Raw genomic sequence first — 19,382 nt, forward strand, 5'->3', positions numbered from 1 at the left:
TGTCGAGGAAACTTCGTTTTCGTCGTGATTCATAGCATTTTCGGGTTTATATCTCCACGCGTATGTACACATTGCCAGCTCTTCGGGGATGTAATGTGGCAAAAATAAATGAAGTTTTCGGAAATGAAAAAAAACCTTCAAAATACATCGAGAAAACACCTGAAAACATCTAAAAACAAACATGGAATGGTTGAATATTTAATCACACGCTATATGAGATTTATTTAGACTTTAGAATACACAATTCAACAGTTTCCGTGTCGCTGAAAGTTGACATTTCTGATCTCCGATCGACTGGACTGGACTCCCGACATCCGAGTTTTTAATTGATCGACGGGCGAAAATTATCAGCTGGTAAAGATGAGTGGTCTCAATAAAGCGGGGAAAAAGGAGACGAAAATGCGCATTCGTGCGTTCCCCGTAAGTATTATACAGCAAAGTTAAATTTGAAAGATTACAGCAGAGATAAGTAGGTCGGTCGCGCGCCTTTCCGAGACTGGATGGAATCTGCTGGATGAATGACTCAAATGACTTGAGCTATATGGTGTATGGTGATATCGCGAACAAGGTGTGAGGACAAGAGAAGTGAGGACTGATTGAAGAGAGGAAAAACCCAAACCGCGGTGGTAATAATACGTCCCCGCCATATGCCATATTCCCCTTGCACTGTTTGATCTGATGGACTGCTGTTGTAGAAGGGCCCTCCTGTTTGTGTGAGAATGGTTGCTACTTTTTTCTGCTGTGCATTGGAGATGGTTCCCTCTTTAGGTCCGATGGACTGCTCCATGTTGGAGGACCTTAAATCTTATTTCAGTAACAGTAACCGTAAAATTAAGTGATGGACCACTTCGACGATCTTAACGCTGTTTAACGATACACAGTTGTTAGATTTAATTTGAAATTTGGAACGATGCTCATAATTTCAGATGACGATGGACGAGAGATACGTGAATAACATATGGAACTCGTTAAAGAACGCGATTCAGGAGATACAGAAGAAGAATAACAGCGGTCTGAGTTTCGAGGAGTTATACAGAAACGCTTACACGATGGTTCTTCATAAACACGGTGAAAAACTGTACACCGGACTCAGGGAGGTCGTTACTGATCATTTAATCAGTAAGGTAAATATCTACTACAACCGGCCTCCCCCCCCCTCACCGGACTCAGGGAGGTCGTTACTGATCATTTAATCAGTAAGGTAAATATCTACTACAACCAGCCTCCCCCCTCACCGGACTCAGGGAGGTCGTTACTGATCATTTAATCAGTAAGGTAAATATCTACTGCAACCAGCCTCCCCCCCCCTTACCGGACTCAGGGAGGTCGTTACTGATCATTTAATCAGTAAGGTAAATATCTACTACAACCAGCCTCCCCCCCCTCACCGGACTCAGGGAGGTCGTTACTGATCATTTAATCAGTAAGGTAAATATCTACTGCAACCAGCTCCCCCCCCCTTACCGGACTCAGGGAGGTCGTTACTGATCATTTAATCAGTAAGGTAAATATCTACTGCAACCAGCCTCCCCCCCCCCCCGCACCGGACTCAGGGAGGTCGTTACTGATCATTTAATCAGTAAGGTAAATATCTACTATAACCAGCCTCCCCCCTCACCGGACTCAGGGAGGTCGTTACTGATCATTTAATCAGTAAGGTAAATATCTACTACAACCAGCCTCCCCCCCCCTCACCGGACTCAGGGAGGTCGTTACTGATCATTTAATCAGTAAGGTAAATATCTACTACAACCAGCCTCCCCCCTTACCGGACTCAGGGAGGTCGTTACTGATCATTTAATCAGTAAGGTAAATATCTACTACAACCAGCCCCTCCCCCCCTCACCGGACTCAGGGAGGTCGTTACTGATCATTTAATCAGTAAGGTAAATATCTACTGCAACCAGCCCCCCCCCCTTACCGGACTCATGGAGGTCGTTACTGATCATTTAATCAGTAAGGTAAATATCTACTACAACCAGCCTCCCCCCCTTACCGGACTCAGGGAGGTCGTTACTGATCATTTAATCAGTAAGGTAAATATCTACTACAACCAGCCTCCCCCCTCAACGGACTCAGGGAGGTCGTTACTGATCATTTAATCAGTAAGGTAAATATCTACTACAACCAGCCTCCCCCCTCACCGGACTCAGGGAGGTCGTTACTGATCATTTAATCAGTAAGGTAAATATCTACTACAACCAGCCTCCCCCCTCACCGGACTCAGGGAGGTCGTTACTGATCATTTAATCAGTAAGGTAAATATCTACTACAACCAGCCTCCCCCCCTCACCGGACTCAGGGAGGTCGTTACTGATCATTTAATCAGTAAGGTAAATATCTACTACAACCAGCCTCCCCCCTCACCGGACTCAGGGAGGTCGTTACTGATCATTTAATCAGTAAGGTAAATATCTACTGCAACCAGCCTCCCCCCCTCACTGGACTCAGGGAGGTCGTTACTGATCATTTAATCAGTAAGGTAAATATCTACTGCAACCAGCCTCCCCCCCCTCACTGGACTCAGGGAGGTCGTTACTGATCATTTAATCAATAAGGTAAATATCTACTACAACTAGCCTCCCCCCGCACCGGACTCAGGGAGGTCGTTACTGATCATTTAATCAGTAAGGTAAATATCTACTACAACCAGCCCCCTCCCCCTCACTGGACTAAGGGAGGTCGTTACTGATCATTTAATCAGTAAGGTAAATATCTACTACAACCAGCCCCCTCCCCCTCACCGGACTCAGGGAGGTTTTTACTGATCATTTAATCAGTAAGGTAAATATCTACTACAACCAGCCTCCCCTCACTGGACTAAGGGCAACCACCCCACCCTCCTCACTGAGTCAGGAGTTACTGATCACTAAATCAGTGATGTGGATATTTCCATGATAAACCCAAGGGCCCAGTTTCACAAAAAGGTTTAACTCTTAAATCGATTTAATTTCTTCATTAATTCAGTTTATCTTAAATCGATTTAGGCCTTAATCCTTTTTGTGAAACTGGGCCCAGAGCTCTCCTCTATTTAGTCAGAACTGTGTGTGAAATTTAAAGGTATTTTTCAGGTTCGTGAAGATGTTCTAACTGCGTTACACAATAATTTCCTACAAACGTTGAACTCGTCGTGGAACGATCATCAAACATCGATGGTGATGATTAGAGATATTCTCATGTATATGGTAAGATATACGAGTAGCACAAGTAGTGATGTTTGTAATAGGCCTATAGCGAGTCTGATAAATTCTGTTAAGCGCTTACTTTGGAAACATTAAGGTTAGACCCTGATTAGTACTTACTTTTTAGGTAAAATCCAGTTGCTGCAGTTGTTCAAAAGTTTGTTAAAGATAACCAGTGGATAGTTGGCATAGTGACTATTGAAAGTGAATTGTGGTATTTATCCACTGGTTATCTTTAACAAACTTTTGAGCACCTGACCCTTGAAAGTGACTTGTAAGCCTACTTTTTGGAACCGAGGAATTATATTGCTATCTATTGTGTTTTTCCAAGTTAAATTATATTTCCGGATTTTAGATTTGATTGCAAATGCATTTTCTTATTAATGATATAACAAGAAAGATGAAGTCCAGAAAGTTTCCTTAAAGCTAATGATTTATTTATTTGATGTTCGACTAGGCCTATAACCTAATTGTAGTCATCCAGTGATTCTCTACGTATCGTCACAACTCGGAAGTAGTGTTTAATCAATGGTTATGTTTGGAACTCTTCTTAGGATTCCGGAAATAGGAGTATAAAATTTTGCCCCTCGAGTCTGATCGCTACGATTAACCCCGTTATCGCCATTTCAGGATCGAGTTTACGTTTTACAAAACAACGTAGACAACGTGTATAATCTCGGACTGATCATATTCCGCGATCAAGTCGTGCGTTATCCCGTCATCCGTGACCATCTGCAGACGACGTTGTTAGAAATGGTCGCCAAGGAACGAAGAGGCGAAGTCGTCGACAGGTAGGCAAAACTTTGAAGAAATTTACCTGTTAAATTATGGAAAAAAATTCTTATTTCAAATTTTTTTAGTCAATATTAGGGGAAAAATTTATTTTGTCAGAAAAAATTTTTCGTCCAAAAACTATTTGTAATATGTTTTGTTTGTAGAGGAGCGGTGAAAAATGCGTGTCAGATGTTGATGGTGCTTGGTATCGACTCACGTTCCGTTTACGAAGAAGATTTTGAACGACCATTCCTTAAACAATCGGCCGATTTCTATAGGGTATCAGATAAAATCAGACCAGATTCGTGTGACCACTATTTTGAGAGTAGTTTCTACTCAGATTCTCCCAGAAATATCAAAATCTTTAATAATTTCCAGTTCATCGTCCATTAACCCTTTCAGTGCATCTACACCGCAGTGCGGTGTATAAATCGGTGATAGATTTTGCTAAAACACCGCACTGCGGTGTATTGATGTAATTAGTAATTAGTAATTACCTCTCTTAAAAAATGGCAGCACGTGTCAAACATAGTGAAATACTAGTAAATAACGATACACCGCGCCGCGGTGTAGACGCACTATAGTAGTATTCCCGTTATTCAACACACAAGGGGAAATTTTCAAAATTTTCTCCAGCACTATGGGGTATTGATTAGTCGGCACTGAAAGGGTTAAACTACTATTTTTGATTTCAAATAAATCTCATTCATAAAAGCTACCGCAATTAGAGCTTTCAGGTAGTCCGTGGTCTCGACTGACAACGTTTGAATTTTTGAAATTTTCCCATTTCACAGCTCGAAAGTCAGAAGTTTCTCGCCGAAAACAGCGCGTCGGTTTATATAAACAAGGTGGAGTGTCGTATTAACGAAGAGGCCGAACGAGCGACTCATTATCTCGATAAAACAACGGAGGAACCGATCGTTCAGGTGTTAGAGGAGGAACTTATCAGTAAACATATGAAAACTATAGTAGAAGTAAGTGATTCATCGATTCATACTTCACTGGATCCCGTTCTACGTCTGACTCTGAGTAAAAAAACATCGGACACTTTAAACTAATGATCCGGTTCTACGTCTGACTCTTTGATTAAAAAAACATCGGACACTTTACACTAATGATCCGGTTCTACGTCTGACTCTTTGAGTAAAAAACATCGGACACTTTAAACTAATGATCCGGTTCTACGTCTGACTCTTTGAGTAGAAAAACATCGGACACTTTAAACTAATGATCCGGTTCTACGTCTGACTCTTTGAGTAGAAAAACATCGGACACTTTAAACTAATGATCCGGTTCTACGTCTGACTCTTTGAGTTAAAAAACATCGGACTTTTCAAACTTTAATGATCCTGTGCCCGGTTCCACAGTTGCGAGTTGAGAACGAACTCTAATTCACAACTGCGGAACTGGATCCTGATTCATACAAAGGGTAAAGGTTTTAAGGGTGGGTCATAAATTGACAAATTCTTCGTCTGTGCATAATGCACAATCGAATTAGGAACAAAAACTAGCTTACCGGTTGAAATGTTGTGTTAACCGGTATTTGGGCTTCATGAAGTTGAACAGGTCCCCTTTCTTAGGCGAAAATTTGTGTTTTTTAATGTTTACCAAACCCAATAATGGTATTGAAGATCGACGCGATAAGATTGATCCCTCTTTACTCGAGTAATTCAAAATTGCTAGAAATCCTGAACTGATTTGAATTCGAAGTTTTTTCTTTCTTTTCAAGATGGAAAATTCAGGTGTTGTTCACATGCTCAAAAACAACAAAACTGACGGTAGGTCATTGATTTATGATAACATTCAATAGAGAAATTTGTTGCCACTGAAATTATCGTCGTCATGAATATTGTATCGGTTGTATTTTACAGATTTAGGATGTATGTATAAATTATTTATTCGTGTACCTGATGGATTGCGTACGATGTGTGCTTGTATCAGTGCGTATCTTAGAGAACAGGGTAAAGCACTAGTCGCTGAGGAGGAGGGCAAAAACGCTATTACTTATATACAGGTCAGTCTCGTTACAGTCTTACTACTGTCTCGGTCAGATATATAGTTAACCATCCCCTGTTGTCGGGAACAGTCTCTCAGAGACTGTTCCCGACAATCAGGGGACAGTAACCCTTTATCAGAGTCTGATAAAGGGTTACTGTCCCCTGATTGACAGGAGCAGTCTTTGAAAATGGTTTACTGTCCCCTGATTGTCGATAACAGTCCCTGAAAATTGATGGTTTACTGTCCTCTGATATTTGGGAACAGTTTCTGAAAATGGTTTACTGTCCCCTGATTGTCAGGAACAGTCTTTGAAAATGGTTTACTGTCCCCTGATTGTCGGGAACAGTCTTTGAAAATGGTTTACTGTCCCCTGATTGTCGGTAACAGTCTCTGAAAATGGTTTACTGTCCCCTGATTGTCGGGAACAGTCTTTGAAAATGGTTTACTGTCCCCTGATTGTCGGGAACAGTCTCTGAAAATGGTTAACTGTCCCCTGATTGTCAGGAACAGTCTCTGAAAATGGATGGTTTACTGTGATATTTTAGTGATATTTGGGAACAGTCTCTGAAAATGGTTTACTGTCCCCTGATTGTTGGGAAGTCTCTGAAAGTAGATCCTCAATTCCAAAATCTTCAAATATTTTTACCTGAACTGTTGCTGGGTGTTTTTGTAATGATTTGTTTTCTCTGTTATTTCTCACTTTAGAGTCTTCTAGATTTGAAAGACAGATTCGATCATTTTCTACACCTGTCGTTCAACGACGATATGCAGTTTAAACAAATGATTTCCAGTGATTTCGAACATTTCGTGAATTTAAACACAAAATCGCCGGAATATCTATCGCTATTCATCGACGACAAACTGAAAAAAGGCGTCAAAGGGGTGAGTACGGTTATTTTCCAACCGGGTTTATTGTCTCAACCTGATATGAGGTCGAACAGGCAAAGCTCATTGCCCTATACCAATAACATGAAAATTGGGAAATTTCTAAAATCTTCTAAATTTTTCAAAAATCTCATGAAGTGCCACTCAAGTTTCTCATCCCTTCAACCAACTCGGGCCACTCAATACTCTGAGCCCCTAGACCCACCCTGTGCATTGTTGGCAGGTTTTAAGTTCTTTTTCCCAATATATTGGAGAGGAAAAAAACTTTGACCGAACAATTCTTCTCCCATCAGGATTCGAACCAAAGAGAACCTGGGAATGATAGGAAACCATTGACCAAACGCTTTAACAGCTTTGACTTATGAGTTAAAGATAGTTTATTCTCAATGTTTCAACTCATGAGACCTAAGCCTATCCTTTAAAGAAGAACTGGGGCCTGGGCTGCCATACCTTCCTTTGTCCTTGATCCACAGGCTGTGGCCCTGGTGGTTAACCCCAATCCCTGATAGATCAGCTCCAGCATGGAAACTGAATGTATTTATTTCCTGATTGACAGATGACGGAACAGGAAATCGAGAGTGTACTGGATAAGAGTATGGTGCTGTTCAGATTCCTACAAGAGAAAGACGTATTCGAGAGATATTATAAACAACATTTAGCGAAACGGCTACTGCTGAATAAAAGTGTCTCTGACGATTCGGAAAAAAATATGATTTCCAAATTAAAGGTAGAATATTTTAAAGTGCCTTGTGTCTATATAGGGGTTCAATGTTATCAATCCGCTGCCTGGAAGAAAATCTTTTCACTCTTTCACTATTGTAGTGTGAAATGTAGACGATCAGTTTTTGAAAGTGAGCTGGTAAAATATCTAATATCTGGTGTTTGTAAATCATTTTCAATTAGAAATGTCTCAGATGAAGTTCTGAACACATGTGAAGTGTGGACAAACAGTTAATGAAAGTGTGCTGATAAAATGTCGTATGTCTGATATTGGTAGTTCATTTTCGATTAAAAGTTTTCAATCAACCACATGCGAAGTGTGGACGATCACAAATTGAAAGAATTTTGATAATGTATTGAATATCTGAGAGAGGGCACTGAGGTTACAGGCTGCAGATTGATATCCTTATTGTACTAGAACATGAAATTGTTGTTTTTGTAGACGGAATGCGGCTGTCAGTTCACGTCGAAACTAGAAGGAATGTTTAAAGATATGACGGTTTCAAATTCAACGATGGAAGAATTTAAAGAACACGTCAAAACTAACGCCGTAAGTTAACTACATCGCAGCCACCCTCTCCCGATCGCGCTGTATTGTTATAGGCTCAAATATGAAGAATGATTATCTATTGATTGCAGAAGAATTTGTGTGGCGTTGATCTCTTTGTCAGGGTATTAACGACTGGTTTTTGGCCGACTCAATCGGCCACGCCGAAATGTACGATACCTTTAGCTCCTAGGACGGCATTCGACGATTTCAGAAGGTAAAGTAGCAATTCTGAATGCTGAGGTCTTACAGATTATGAAAAACAGGGAATTCAGGATTAATTTTTTCCCTACCGGTATATTTTTCGTCAAATATGAGAGAGGGAATTCAGGGAATTAGAGTTTTTGGTGTCTTCATGTTCTTGCTGTTGACGAGTGGCACTAGGAACCTCTTGATCACAGCCTCACGGAGGATATTTTACGATCTAATCAGAATTTCGGTCAAGGATCAAAGAACTATCAGGGAATTTTGGATTCCCTGATCTGTAAGAATGACAAGTTTCAGATCTCCCGAGAATATCGAAATACTCTCCAAGTTAGAATGATTTTAGTTCATTTTCGATTAAACTCTTATATCTGATGTCAAATGATTCTCATTTTCGATGATTATTTCATCTATATATTAATTATAATTATAAATATAGTAATTATAATATAGATATGAATATTGTTTATAATTTGTAGGTTTTATTTAGTAAAACACAACGGTCGACAGCTAACGTTACAACCGCAGCTCGGTTCGGCCGATCTGAACGCAACGTTCTTCGGACCTCGTAAAGACGATTCGTCGTCGTCGTCGACGACGGTGGTCGCGGATAACGGCGCAGGTGGCGCCGGTGCATCGACCGGCAAATCAGGACCGAGGAAACACATAATACAAGTATCGACGTATCAGATGTGTATACTGATGCTGTTTAATAGTCGAGATAAATACACATACGAGGTGAGTACCTCACTGTCACTCACGACTTTCATTCCACTCGGGGCATTATTAGAAGCAGATTCAAGAAATTCTTTTCCCCTCAACTCGCTGCGCCACTCTCAGAGTGTTGTTAATACAGGGTGTGGCCACTGACCTGTATAACCTTTTGATAACCTGGAAAACTCAGGAAATCAGAAAAATCTAGAAAAAATCTGGGAAAACTCTTGACAAATTTTACAAATCACCTGGAAAACTAAGGGAATTCGTATAATGCTATTGACCTATTGAAGCATTTTAAAGCAAGAAATTTCTCTGATTTACTCAGGAAATTTCATGTAATAGCATGAAACAATCAGGGAAAACTCGGGGGATTTGTAAATGGGCAGAAATTGGCACCACCCTGTAACAATTCAGGTACGTTAAGGGGGAGAGGCCACCATCAATCAAGGAATACTTCCATCAGCAGGATTCGAACCCATGAACCCTGGAATTGATGAGAAAACTGACAAATCGTTTTGAACAAGGGGTCATTCATTTATTACGTACACATTGGGGGAGGGGGAGGGGTCAGTGCAATTGCGTAAGGTAATGCTTAATGTATATGAAAAAATGGCCGATTTTGCGTACAGAGGGGGAGGGGGTAGAAAAATTCGAATTTTATGCGTAGGTAATAAATGAATGATCCCCAACTCAACCGCATCGTCTGCCTTCATGAAGTACCATGAAATTGATTAAGACGTAAATGATAAGTGATGATGTTGATGATATTTGACGGACGACGCTTCGATTGCAGGAATTGAAGAATGAAACCGATATTCCCGAACGCGATCTAATGAGAGCGATTCAATCGTTGGCGCTCGGTAAAATGACGCAGAGAATTCTCTGCAAAGAACCGAAGGGTAAAGAGATCGCGGCGACCGACGTGTTCGGCGTTAACGACCAGTTCACTTCACGGTTATTCAGAGTTAAAATACAAACTGGTACGTACGAAACAAACCCCACCCTGTAGAACCCCCTCCACTCTTAACCATCCTCTTAAACCTTTCAGTACTGACTAATTAATTCCCTGGGCCCGGTTTTATAGACTGGAATCATCTTTAATCTGGGGGTTAACTCAATTGAAAATGAATTGAAGTTAGAGTTAATACCTGTCTATTAAACCGGGCCCTGCTGGAGATAATTTGAAAATTTTAGAAAATTCCACCCCAGTCTGTTGTATACAAGCATACCTCTAGAATGTGTCTACACTGCGGTGCGGTGTATCATTAGTTATTCATATTTCACTATGTTTGAGTGGTGTTGCGCTTTGTTTAAAAGCTGCCGCCATCTTTCAATAGAAGAGATCTGTATGGCACAATGCGGTGTATAAGCAAAGTCCATCACCGTTTAATACACCGCACTGCGGTGAATATGCACTGAAAGGGTTTCTTATTTCTCAATCTGTATTTTGAATATTTCTATAGTTGCTGCTAAAGGAGAATCAGAGCCGGAACGCAAGGAAACGCGAAATAAAGTCGACGAAGATCGAAAACATGAATATCCTTTTACGTATTATCAATCGTGCCACCAGGTGGCGTGACTGATGAAAGTTTTACCACCAGGTGTCATGACTTAAAGTCAGTTCAATGTCGGAATATGTCAAATTTATTTCTTTTACGAGAAAAGTTAATTCGTTTTTAACTTGGAAGAAATTAAACGCATACTAGCTACCAGTGACACCTGGTGGTTCCACACTTGCCAGAGTAACATATTTGTATTTGATAATTGAATTAATTTTTCGTATGATTTTGACCTTGACCTCGGTGTTCACAATAGAAGCTGCAATCGTCCGCATAATGAAAGCACGTAAAAAGATGCAACACAATGTTCTAGTCGCTGAGGTACGTACTGGCACGGCTACTCCCCCTGGTGGTGAGATCGGTGTACTACCGTAAACCCCCTCTGACCGAGCGGTTGTTCTATTTTTCAGGTTACAGAGCAGTTAAAAGCCCGATTCCTTCCTAGCCCTGTAGTTATCAAGAAACGTATAGAAGGTTTAATAGAACGTGATTATCTAGCGAGAACTCCCGAGGATAGGTCAGTATTCAATAATACCTAATGACGTAGCTCTCGTATAACTCTGTGCGAGAACGATATAACAGGTCCATACGAGCTTAGACTGGTCTTAAGTTGTTAGATTGGTTATAGAACTAAAATGAGCTTAGACTGGTCACAGGTTGTTAGATTGGTTATAGAACCAAAATGAACTTAGACTGGTCTTAAGTTGTTAGCTTGGTTATAGAACCAAAATGAGCTTAGACAGGTCTTAAGTTGTTAAGATTGGTTATAGAACTAAAATGAGCTTAGACTGGTCACAAGTTGTTAGATTGGTTATAGAACCAAAATGAGCTTAGACTGGTCTCAAGTTGTTAAGTTAGTTATAGAACCAAAATGAGCTTAGACTGGTCTCAAGTTGTTAGATTGGTTATAGAACCAAAATGAGCTTAGACTGGTCTCAAGTTGTTAAGTTAGTTATAGAACCAAAATGAGCTTAGACTGGTCTCAAGTTGTTAGATTGGTTATAGAACCAAAATGAGCTTAGACTGGTCTCAAGTTGTTAAGTTAGTTATAGAACCAAAATGATCTTAGACTTGTCTTACATCTGAGTCATGTCCGTGCAACTGATGATAAGCCGTGATTGTGCAACTGGGCCCCGAGTTATGATTTGAATTCACACTATTAGTATATGATTGAATTTTGGAACCGAGTTTCTAATCTCGGTATTTTGTATATTTCAGGAAAGTCTATACATACGTGGCATAGATACATCTTTAGAAAGTGTGCACGAGCGCGCGCGAGTGTCCGATCGAGTGTGCGTGACCAGGTGTGACAAGATACATGCTCAATCACGCCGTCTAGTGTGTATCCGTGTAACTATACAGAGAATCCTACTGCGTTCGTTATTTAAAAAAAAAAAAAACTGTAAAAACCGCGATCGGGTGGGAGGGGGTAGAGAGAAAACGAGGACGCGGTCTCGGATCTACGTACGTTCACGCGGGGGATTCTTTCATTCAGTGAGAACGTTTAAAATTATTATTATAATTATTATTATTATTATTATTATTATTATTACTACGTGTAAATAAGAAACTGTACAGCTATCTATATACCCTTAGATATACGGTAGACTCCTCCGCTCGAATCGGATCTGTTTCGAGGAATGGCGGGAATTACTCCGGGTTCGCGCGAATTCCGGACTGAACATATTTTACGTACATTTATGTATAGATGGACTGTAAATAATATCTCCGCGACGAATCGGTCGGAATCGAGCGGGTTTTTTTTTTTTAGCCGCCGCGTCTGCGATATCGACTGATCTGGCTAGTCATGCACACCCTGCCCTCTATTGTCTATTGCTCGAACTACACGAATCAACGGCTTCTCTTCGATATATATATATATATATATATATATTTACGGTAAATGTATTACTGTATTAAAAATATGTGGAGGGATGTACCCGCCCACGCGCCCGTTAACTGAGCGCGGCTAATTTTAATTCAGAGCAGTAATTTTTTTCGTTTTTGTAAATATTTATATTTAAAAACGCCGTTAATAAAATGATTTGTTTAGTTTTCGTCGTATCGGGGGGCCTCTCGTCACGCCTGCAGTAGCTGCCATCAGTTTTACAACTTGTAATGAGTTCTCAAGAATAACAGTTAAACGATGGAAATGTGTTCGTTGTAACGAGGTTCAGCCGTAGCTATGAACACAGGACTGTTTGGTCCTAGCTACGGCTTGCCTACGTACTCAATGAACCCGGGGGCGGATCCAAGGTAAGGGTGCAGGGGGTGTGTGCACCCACCCAAAAATTGAATTGAAAAGTTGCCCTGAAATTTCATGGGAAAAATATTAAACTGATGCCTAAAAGAGTTAACATTCATAAGCTTGTTCCGCTATCTCCAAAAATTAGTCGATATTTTGTGATCCTTCTTTTGGGGTGCCCTTTCAAATATATGATATGGGGTCATTCCTTGCTATGTATGCATAAGGGGTGCAATTGCGTATTGTAATGTTTAATGTATATGAAAAGATAGCCAAATGTGCGTACAGGGGGGAGGTTGAAAAAATCTAGTATTTCTGGTACATTTACAAAATGAATGATCCCTATTCCCTATTTTGGGGGTGCATCCTCCACCAATCGGGCCCTAGATCCGCCCCTGATGAACCCTATGGGAGGTTTCCTTTGATCTTGATTTTCCACGTGTGGTAATTAAATGTCTACGGGAATGTGTTATAAAACCGTAATTCATGCATAGCGGATGCGGACCGCCTGCATTCATTGTTCCTCAGTTGGTGTAGTAACGAATATTAGTTCCAATTGTGCTGGGTTCAATTTCACGAAAAAGTTTTTTTTCATTTAGTTGCTTCACGTTTTCTCAACGAGGTCGACAAATTCAAAAACGACCGTTTTTAAGCGGAAACTTTTTCGCGAAACTGAACGCGGTTTTTCGATGTTGAGAATTAATTTTAAGTTGATAATTTCGATGTTTGTAGCAGCAGCAGCAGCAGCACGCACGCGGAGCCAGATTATTTCTGTATTATAATTATCGCGGCTAGGATTGATTGAAGAAATAAATTCGGTCCATTTTCTATGTTGTCAGATGTATGTACGTATGCGTGTATGAATTCGGGGGGGTTAGTCAACGATGACTCCCGCACAATTATTCTGTTATGGAAAATATATAAATAAAATAAAGATGAATGCTTCTTTTTAAAACGGTGTTTTACTTCTGTTTATTGTTTATCTTGCTTTGCGTCATTGGAATCTTGGCAAGTTTTGCAACAAGTCTACTGTTTTACTATATATGCGGACACATCCTACATAGTGCACCAAACCATCTCGCTGTATTATGGAAGAAAATCTTGAATTCTTTAAAAAAATCTTTTATATTTATTAAGGGGTCATAACCATAAGCTACGTCTACATTAGCTCATTGCATCCGTCTTACAGACAATGGATGTGGGTTCGACTTAAACCTGCATTCACAGCGTCAACACTTGCTGCGGCTTCGGTAGAATGAATACAAGCAAAAAAGCTGTTTCGCGCAAACACAGGGTACACTCTTCTTGTTCGAGGTTTTCTAAAGTTTTATACATGATAAGTGTTTCTAGTGTCGTGTAGAATTGCTAAACCCTGGGTCTAAAAACCAAGTGTAGACTTACGTGTTTATTTACGTGCACTTGTCAGGCTCAAGAAAATCCACATTTGATATTACAGGGTTCCTACAAATCAGTCGAGAATTCAAGGACTTTTCAAGAAGAAAATTTCGAGGAGTGTATGCATCACTTTCATATCTCGACTACTGTTGACACCTCCTAAATCGGTACTGTTTTACTCAGTAAACCATTTAATCAGGTGGAATCTGTGTATATAATAACTAGGCCTTGAGCCAAAAAATTGCCAATTTCTCAAAATTCAAGGAGTTTCCAAGCACTTTTGGGCATTTTGCTCAAATTCAAGGATATTCAAGGACCTTGAAAAACATTTTTGGTTTAGAAGGAGTTTTCAAGGAATCAAGATGTAGGGACCCTGTATTACAACCAATTTAGTGTATATACTATGTCAACTCATTGGTCGTCATTTCTAATACCGCCTTCACTGATACGGTCCTGTGGCTGGAGTTAAACAATGTTTGACTGTATAAAGAATTCAGTTGAAAATGAACCGCAAACCGGGGAGAAGGGAACAAATCCAGAACGATTCCTTTAAATGCGATCCGCCTCTAAGGACAGAAAGAGCCATTGAACGAAACTGACCTATGTCCTCTCAAGTCAAGTGGAATAAGGAGAGAAATTAATTCATCAACTCGCTATTAATTCCTTCTGTACAATGACAATTTATTTATTTCCGCTTTGTTTGTCATAAATTATTCTTTATCGGATTTCTTTTCAACTTCTTTCTTGCTTCCTCTTAATCTACCAGTACGTCTGGCAGCGATCAGACCGACCTGAAAATAAACCGAGTAACATTCAGTATACACTCTACAATATCAGACACAGAGGGTCGATGGGGAGTTGGTCAATGCCCAGTGCTTGACAACATGGTTAAAATTCAGTTCAAAGTGAAGAACTTTTATTTTTATCTCAACGCTCAGTGCCCAGTGCTTGACAACATGGTTAAAATTCAGTTCAAAGTGAAGAACTTTTATTTCCTCATCGCGTTGGAATTTTAAGGTTTACTTTAAGCTTCAGGAAAATTTTCTTTATAAATGTTGATATTTCGAAACGCTCAGTGCCCAGTGCTTGACAACATGGTTGAGTTCAGTTCAAAGTGAAGAACTTTTATTTCCTCATCGCGTTTAGTAAGTAGTACGTAGGTCTGTGTTAGAGCAATTATAAATTTTTCTTGACGGTTTTTGATATTTCGAAACGCTCAGTGCCCAGTGCTTGACAACATGGTTAAAATTCAGTTCAAAGTGAAGAACTTTTATTTCCTCATCGCGTTCTCAAATCTGGGATCCGAAATTCCCATAAGAATAAGATGTCTTTGCAAATAAAGCCAGCTGCTATCATTAACTGATTTCTCGAATTGAAAATTAATATTTGTTGCTCAGAAACAGCCTCTAAATGTTCCACACGGGAGTTTTTTTCAGAGATAATGATAAGAAATCATCACGGCAACAAGATATCAACGTTCGAAGAATTCAAAACAATACGCTTACCTTTCGTCCGTGTGATGTATCTCTTCGGACGGTCGAAGCGTGACCAATATGTTGATGGTTACCACCACCGTGAGGATGCTCAACGGGCTGAAAAATAACAACAAACACAACGTGGATTACAACGAAATAAATTGCAGTTAGAAAACTAAACATGTTTCTGAAAATCCTGATTTAAGTTAATAGATATTTCAGCGCACAGTTGTTGACAACATGGTTGAAATTTAGTTCAAAGTGAAGAACTTTAATATCCTCATCGCGTTGAAATTCTAACATTTAAAATTTAAATTATCTATATATTTCTTAATCATAAACGCTCAGTGCCCAGTGCTTGACAACATGGTTGAGTTCAGTTCAAAGTGAAGAACTTTTATTTCCTCATCGCGTTTGTTAAATGTAAGTAGGTCTTAAGAAGTATAGTTCAAAATTCTTTTTAAAGGGTTTTGATATTTTGAAACGCTCAGTGCCCAGTGCTTGACAACATGGTTAAAATTCAGTTCAAAGTGAAGAACTTTTATTTCCTCATCGCGTTGAAATTTTAAGGTTAACTTAAGCTTCATGATAATTTTCTTTATGAATTTTGATATTTCGAAACGCTCAGTGCCCAGTGCTTGACAACATGGTTGAGTTCAGTTCAAAGTGAAGAACTTTTATTTCCTCATCGCGTTTGTTAAATGTAAGTAGGTCTTAAGAAGTATAGTTCAAAATTTTTTTTAAAGGGTTTTGATATTTTGAAACGCTCAGTGCCCAGTGCTTGACAACATGGTTAAAATTCAGTTCAAAGTGAAGAACTTGTATTTCCTCATCGCGTTCTCAAATCAGTTTTAAAATGAAAGAATAAAACTTCGCAGCTTTTAAAAAACATGAGAATAATAATTGAATGTTGCTCAGAAACAGCCTCTAAATGTTCTACACGAATATTTCAGAGAAAAGTGAATAGAAAACATCAGCGCAACTTGAAAATCTAATCTTAAAATTATCTAGAAAATAAATTTGTCCTCAGGAAAAAATTAGAGTGAGAATTTACTAATCACGAGATATCAGTGATTGATATTTCATCATAGGACACAAAAAAAAATGTTTATAACAAACTACAAAATATCGTCGAACTTCTAATAATTTATATCAAAATTAGTCCTCAGGAAAAAATTAGAGTGAATATTTTCATAATCATAAATGATCATACATTAAGTTTTTTCATCATAGGACTGTTGATAAAAGGAGCGTGACAAGACGGGTTGGTTTAGCGGCAGGGTTACTTACGTTCATAGCAACACCACGAACTTTAGGCCAACAGTTTCTCTTGGCCTTGTATTTGTGATAAGCACGACCGGCTTTCAACATAGGTTTATCGATACGTCCTCCTCCGGCAACAATTCCTGTCAAAACAAAAATACGATTAAAAACTTTTTCGAAACAGTCATCTCCACATTATTTGAACACGGTACCTACAGATCCGTGATTCCTGGATACAAAAGTTCAAGAATTATCAAATTATCCCAATTACTGTAGACACCTCCAATATCGATACTGACAATCTCAGTAAAAGATGGTTTTATAAGCAAATATTTAAACTTGACTACCCCCTACCTAAAATCAGTTTCTATTTGAGTAACCTCCTATTAGGGCAAAAACTGTACCGATTTAGGCATAGTTTACTGTACAGCTTCAAACTAGACAAAAATTTCTGATTTCCAATTCCTCAAAATTGAAATTGAAGGCGTTTCCAAGGAGCATTATCCCCTAATCGGAAGAGTTTTAACCACCTTCAAAGCACTTTCCAATTAGGAGTCATTACAGAATCAAGAAGTCGTAGGAACCCTGTAACAATGTTCATTACTAAGAATACAGATCAGTTAAGCTGTGATGTAATACTAACCGACCATGGCTCTGTTAGCAGACGGAATTACACGTTTACTTCCCGACGGAAGTTTCACTCGCGATCGCTTCGTATCGGGATTGTGAGAGATGACGGTGGCGTAGTTTCCCGACGCTCTCGCCAGACGACCTCGGTCACCGGTCTTCTCTTCTAAACAGCAGACGATCGTACCCTCGGGCATCGCTCCGACGGGGAGGATATTACCGATCTGTAATACAGCTGAAATACAATCAATCTAAACGCGTTAATTTCCAGCGAGACAACAGTCATTTCAGTTTGGTCGGAGGCACTTCAATCATTTCTACCTTTTAATACCAGGGTTACTAAGGTTAGACGTACAACTGACCACCATATTTGTCGGATCCTCAATTATTCAATCAATTTGAAGGAATCCTATTGTCCCTGGTATCTCCCTAACCCCTGACCTAATTTATAAGATATCCTCAGTGGGTGCTATTTGTTAAATCAAGAAGTTCCGTGTGCCGCTCAACACACCAATGAACATCAGACAAAACATTAAAATTCCCTGATTTAAATGAAGCCGGAATTTGTGATTTTTCTTTCCACCGGAAAAACTAAAACTGGAATTTCTGGATCCGAGACCCAAGAGTTTAGACTTCGTGTCAATGTCACGCTTGTGTTATTAAGGGTTGGGGGTTAGGCATTTTAAACAATCCCTAACCATCTAAAATCAATAAACATTTCAAAACATTGTCAATGACTCTGAAAAATAAATCAAGAATGGTGAACGTGAACTGACCTTTCTTTCCACAGTAAACAAACTGCCCGGTGTACATGCCCTCGGCCGCCAAAAAAGTCTCGGTTCTCATTCTATACTTGTACGGATCACGGAATCGAACCCTACACAACGGAGCGCCACGTCCGGGATCGTGAAGGATCTCTTTCACGACGCCCTTGATGTAACCATTCCTCTCGGCGTAGTCGACCGGTCTCAGTTTAGCGGCGCCTTTGCGGTTTTTCGTATGCGAGCGGAAAACGCTGCCAGCACCTTTACGCTGACTTCTAATAACACGTCCCATTGTCTGGCTGTAAAATATAATTCATAAAAGCACATGTCATCCTTGTATCATACACGATGTGTAAACCCGGAACCTTTTTGACGGTCAACGTTCGAGGTCAATTTCTAACCGTAAAAAGTATAATTAGCCACGAAATATTCACATAAAACCATTAATAAATTTGTTAACTATAATAATAATCGGCGATTAATAAACGATGTTAGTTCTAATTACTCTAATTTAGCGGATTTTATCGATGTATCGTTCTGAAGCCATACCTGTGATAGTAGCCGACGTTTGGTAAAGGAAGTAACTGAGATGTCGTAAAACTGATCAGAATTATCAAAACTCGCGAAGCGCATTTAATTTTCGAATGAACACAAACTGACGATATCTTATGAATATCTAAAGATTTATTTCGTTAATTTTTTTGCAAAATATACAAAAATGTTTTTTAAAATTATTTTCTAGCCTCCTCAATCGCTAGGGACCGGTAAGTATTTTAAAACCCGTGGAACACGTGGGCACTACCAAAACCTCAAACCAAAAAACCGAACTACATTTAATGTGTACACCTATGATTTTTGAAATTGCTCGGTCCTGAAGAAATGTAAACCTTCGATTCAAAACCTTTGGTAAATGTTCTCGAATTTTGAGAGATCGGTGCGAGAGGGTTAGTATATGACAGACCGCTCCCTAGCTCTAGGTCGATACGGTTCAAGCGTCTTAATTCTCAATACATTTCACTCTTCTACT

The 19,382-nt window shown here is 39.6% G+C and overlaps 2 protein-coding genes across 3 annotated transcripts; one reads left to right on the forward strand and one right to left on the reverse strand.

The window, feature by feature from the left end:
* Window positions 1-95: 95 nt before the first annotated feature.
* Window positions 96-12,106, forward strand: LOC141910771 (cullin-3-A-like). The gene is made up of 18 exons (XM_074801561.1): window positions 96-420; window positions 927-1,124; window positions 3,072-3,185; window positions 3,813-3,973; window positions 4,121-4,235; window positions 4,751-4,930; window positions 5,686-5,734; window positions 5,828-5,970; window positions 6,660-6,836; window positions 7,396-7,566; window positions 8,002-8,109; window positions 8,199-8,323; window positions 8,790-9,048; window positions 9,821-10,007; window positions 10,491-10,563; window positions 10,838-10,907; window positions 10,997-11,103; window positions 11,805-12,106. The coding sequence occupies exons 1-18, from the start codon at window positions 361-363 to the stop codon at window positions 11,827-11,829; spliced, it is 2,322 nt and encodes a 773-aa protein (XP_074657662.1). The 5' UTR covers window positions 96-360; the 3' UTR covers window positions 11,830-12,106.
* Window positions 12,107-14,886: 2,780 nt separating this feature from the next.
* Window positions 14,887-19,016, reverse strand: LOC141910728 (large ribosomal subunit protein uL2-like). Of its 2 annotated transcripts, none has more exons than XM_074801467.1 (6): window positions 18,905-19,016; window positions 18,368-18,654; window positions 17,608-17,826; window positions 16,992-17,107; window positions 15,732-15,818; window positions 14,887-15,017 (listed from the first exon to the last, which is right to left on the reverse strand). In XM_074801467.1, exons 2-6 carry the CDS (start codon window positions 18,645-18,647, stop codon window positions 14,937-14,939), a joined length of 783 nt encoding a protein of 260 aa, XP_074657568.1. In that variant the 5' UTR covers window positions 18,648-18,654; window positions 18,905-19,016; the 3' UTR covers window positions 14,887-14,936. The 2 variants fall into 2 exon arrangements, with proteins under 2 accessions (XP_074657568.1, XP_074657567.1); XM_074801466.1 differs by having other exon boundaries at window positions 18,861-19,003.
* Window positions 19,017-19,382: the final 366 nt, after the last annotated feature.

This window comes from Tubulanus polymorphus, chromosome 9 (genome assembly GCF_964204645.1).
Source record: "Tubulanus polymorphus chromosome 9, tnTubPoly1.2, whole genome shotgun sequence".
Classification (NCBI taxonomy): Eukaryota; Metazoa; Nemertea; class Palaeonemertea; order Tubulaniformes; family Tubulanidae; genus Tubulanus; species Tubulanus polymorphus.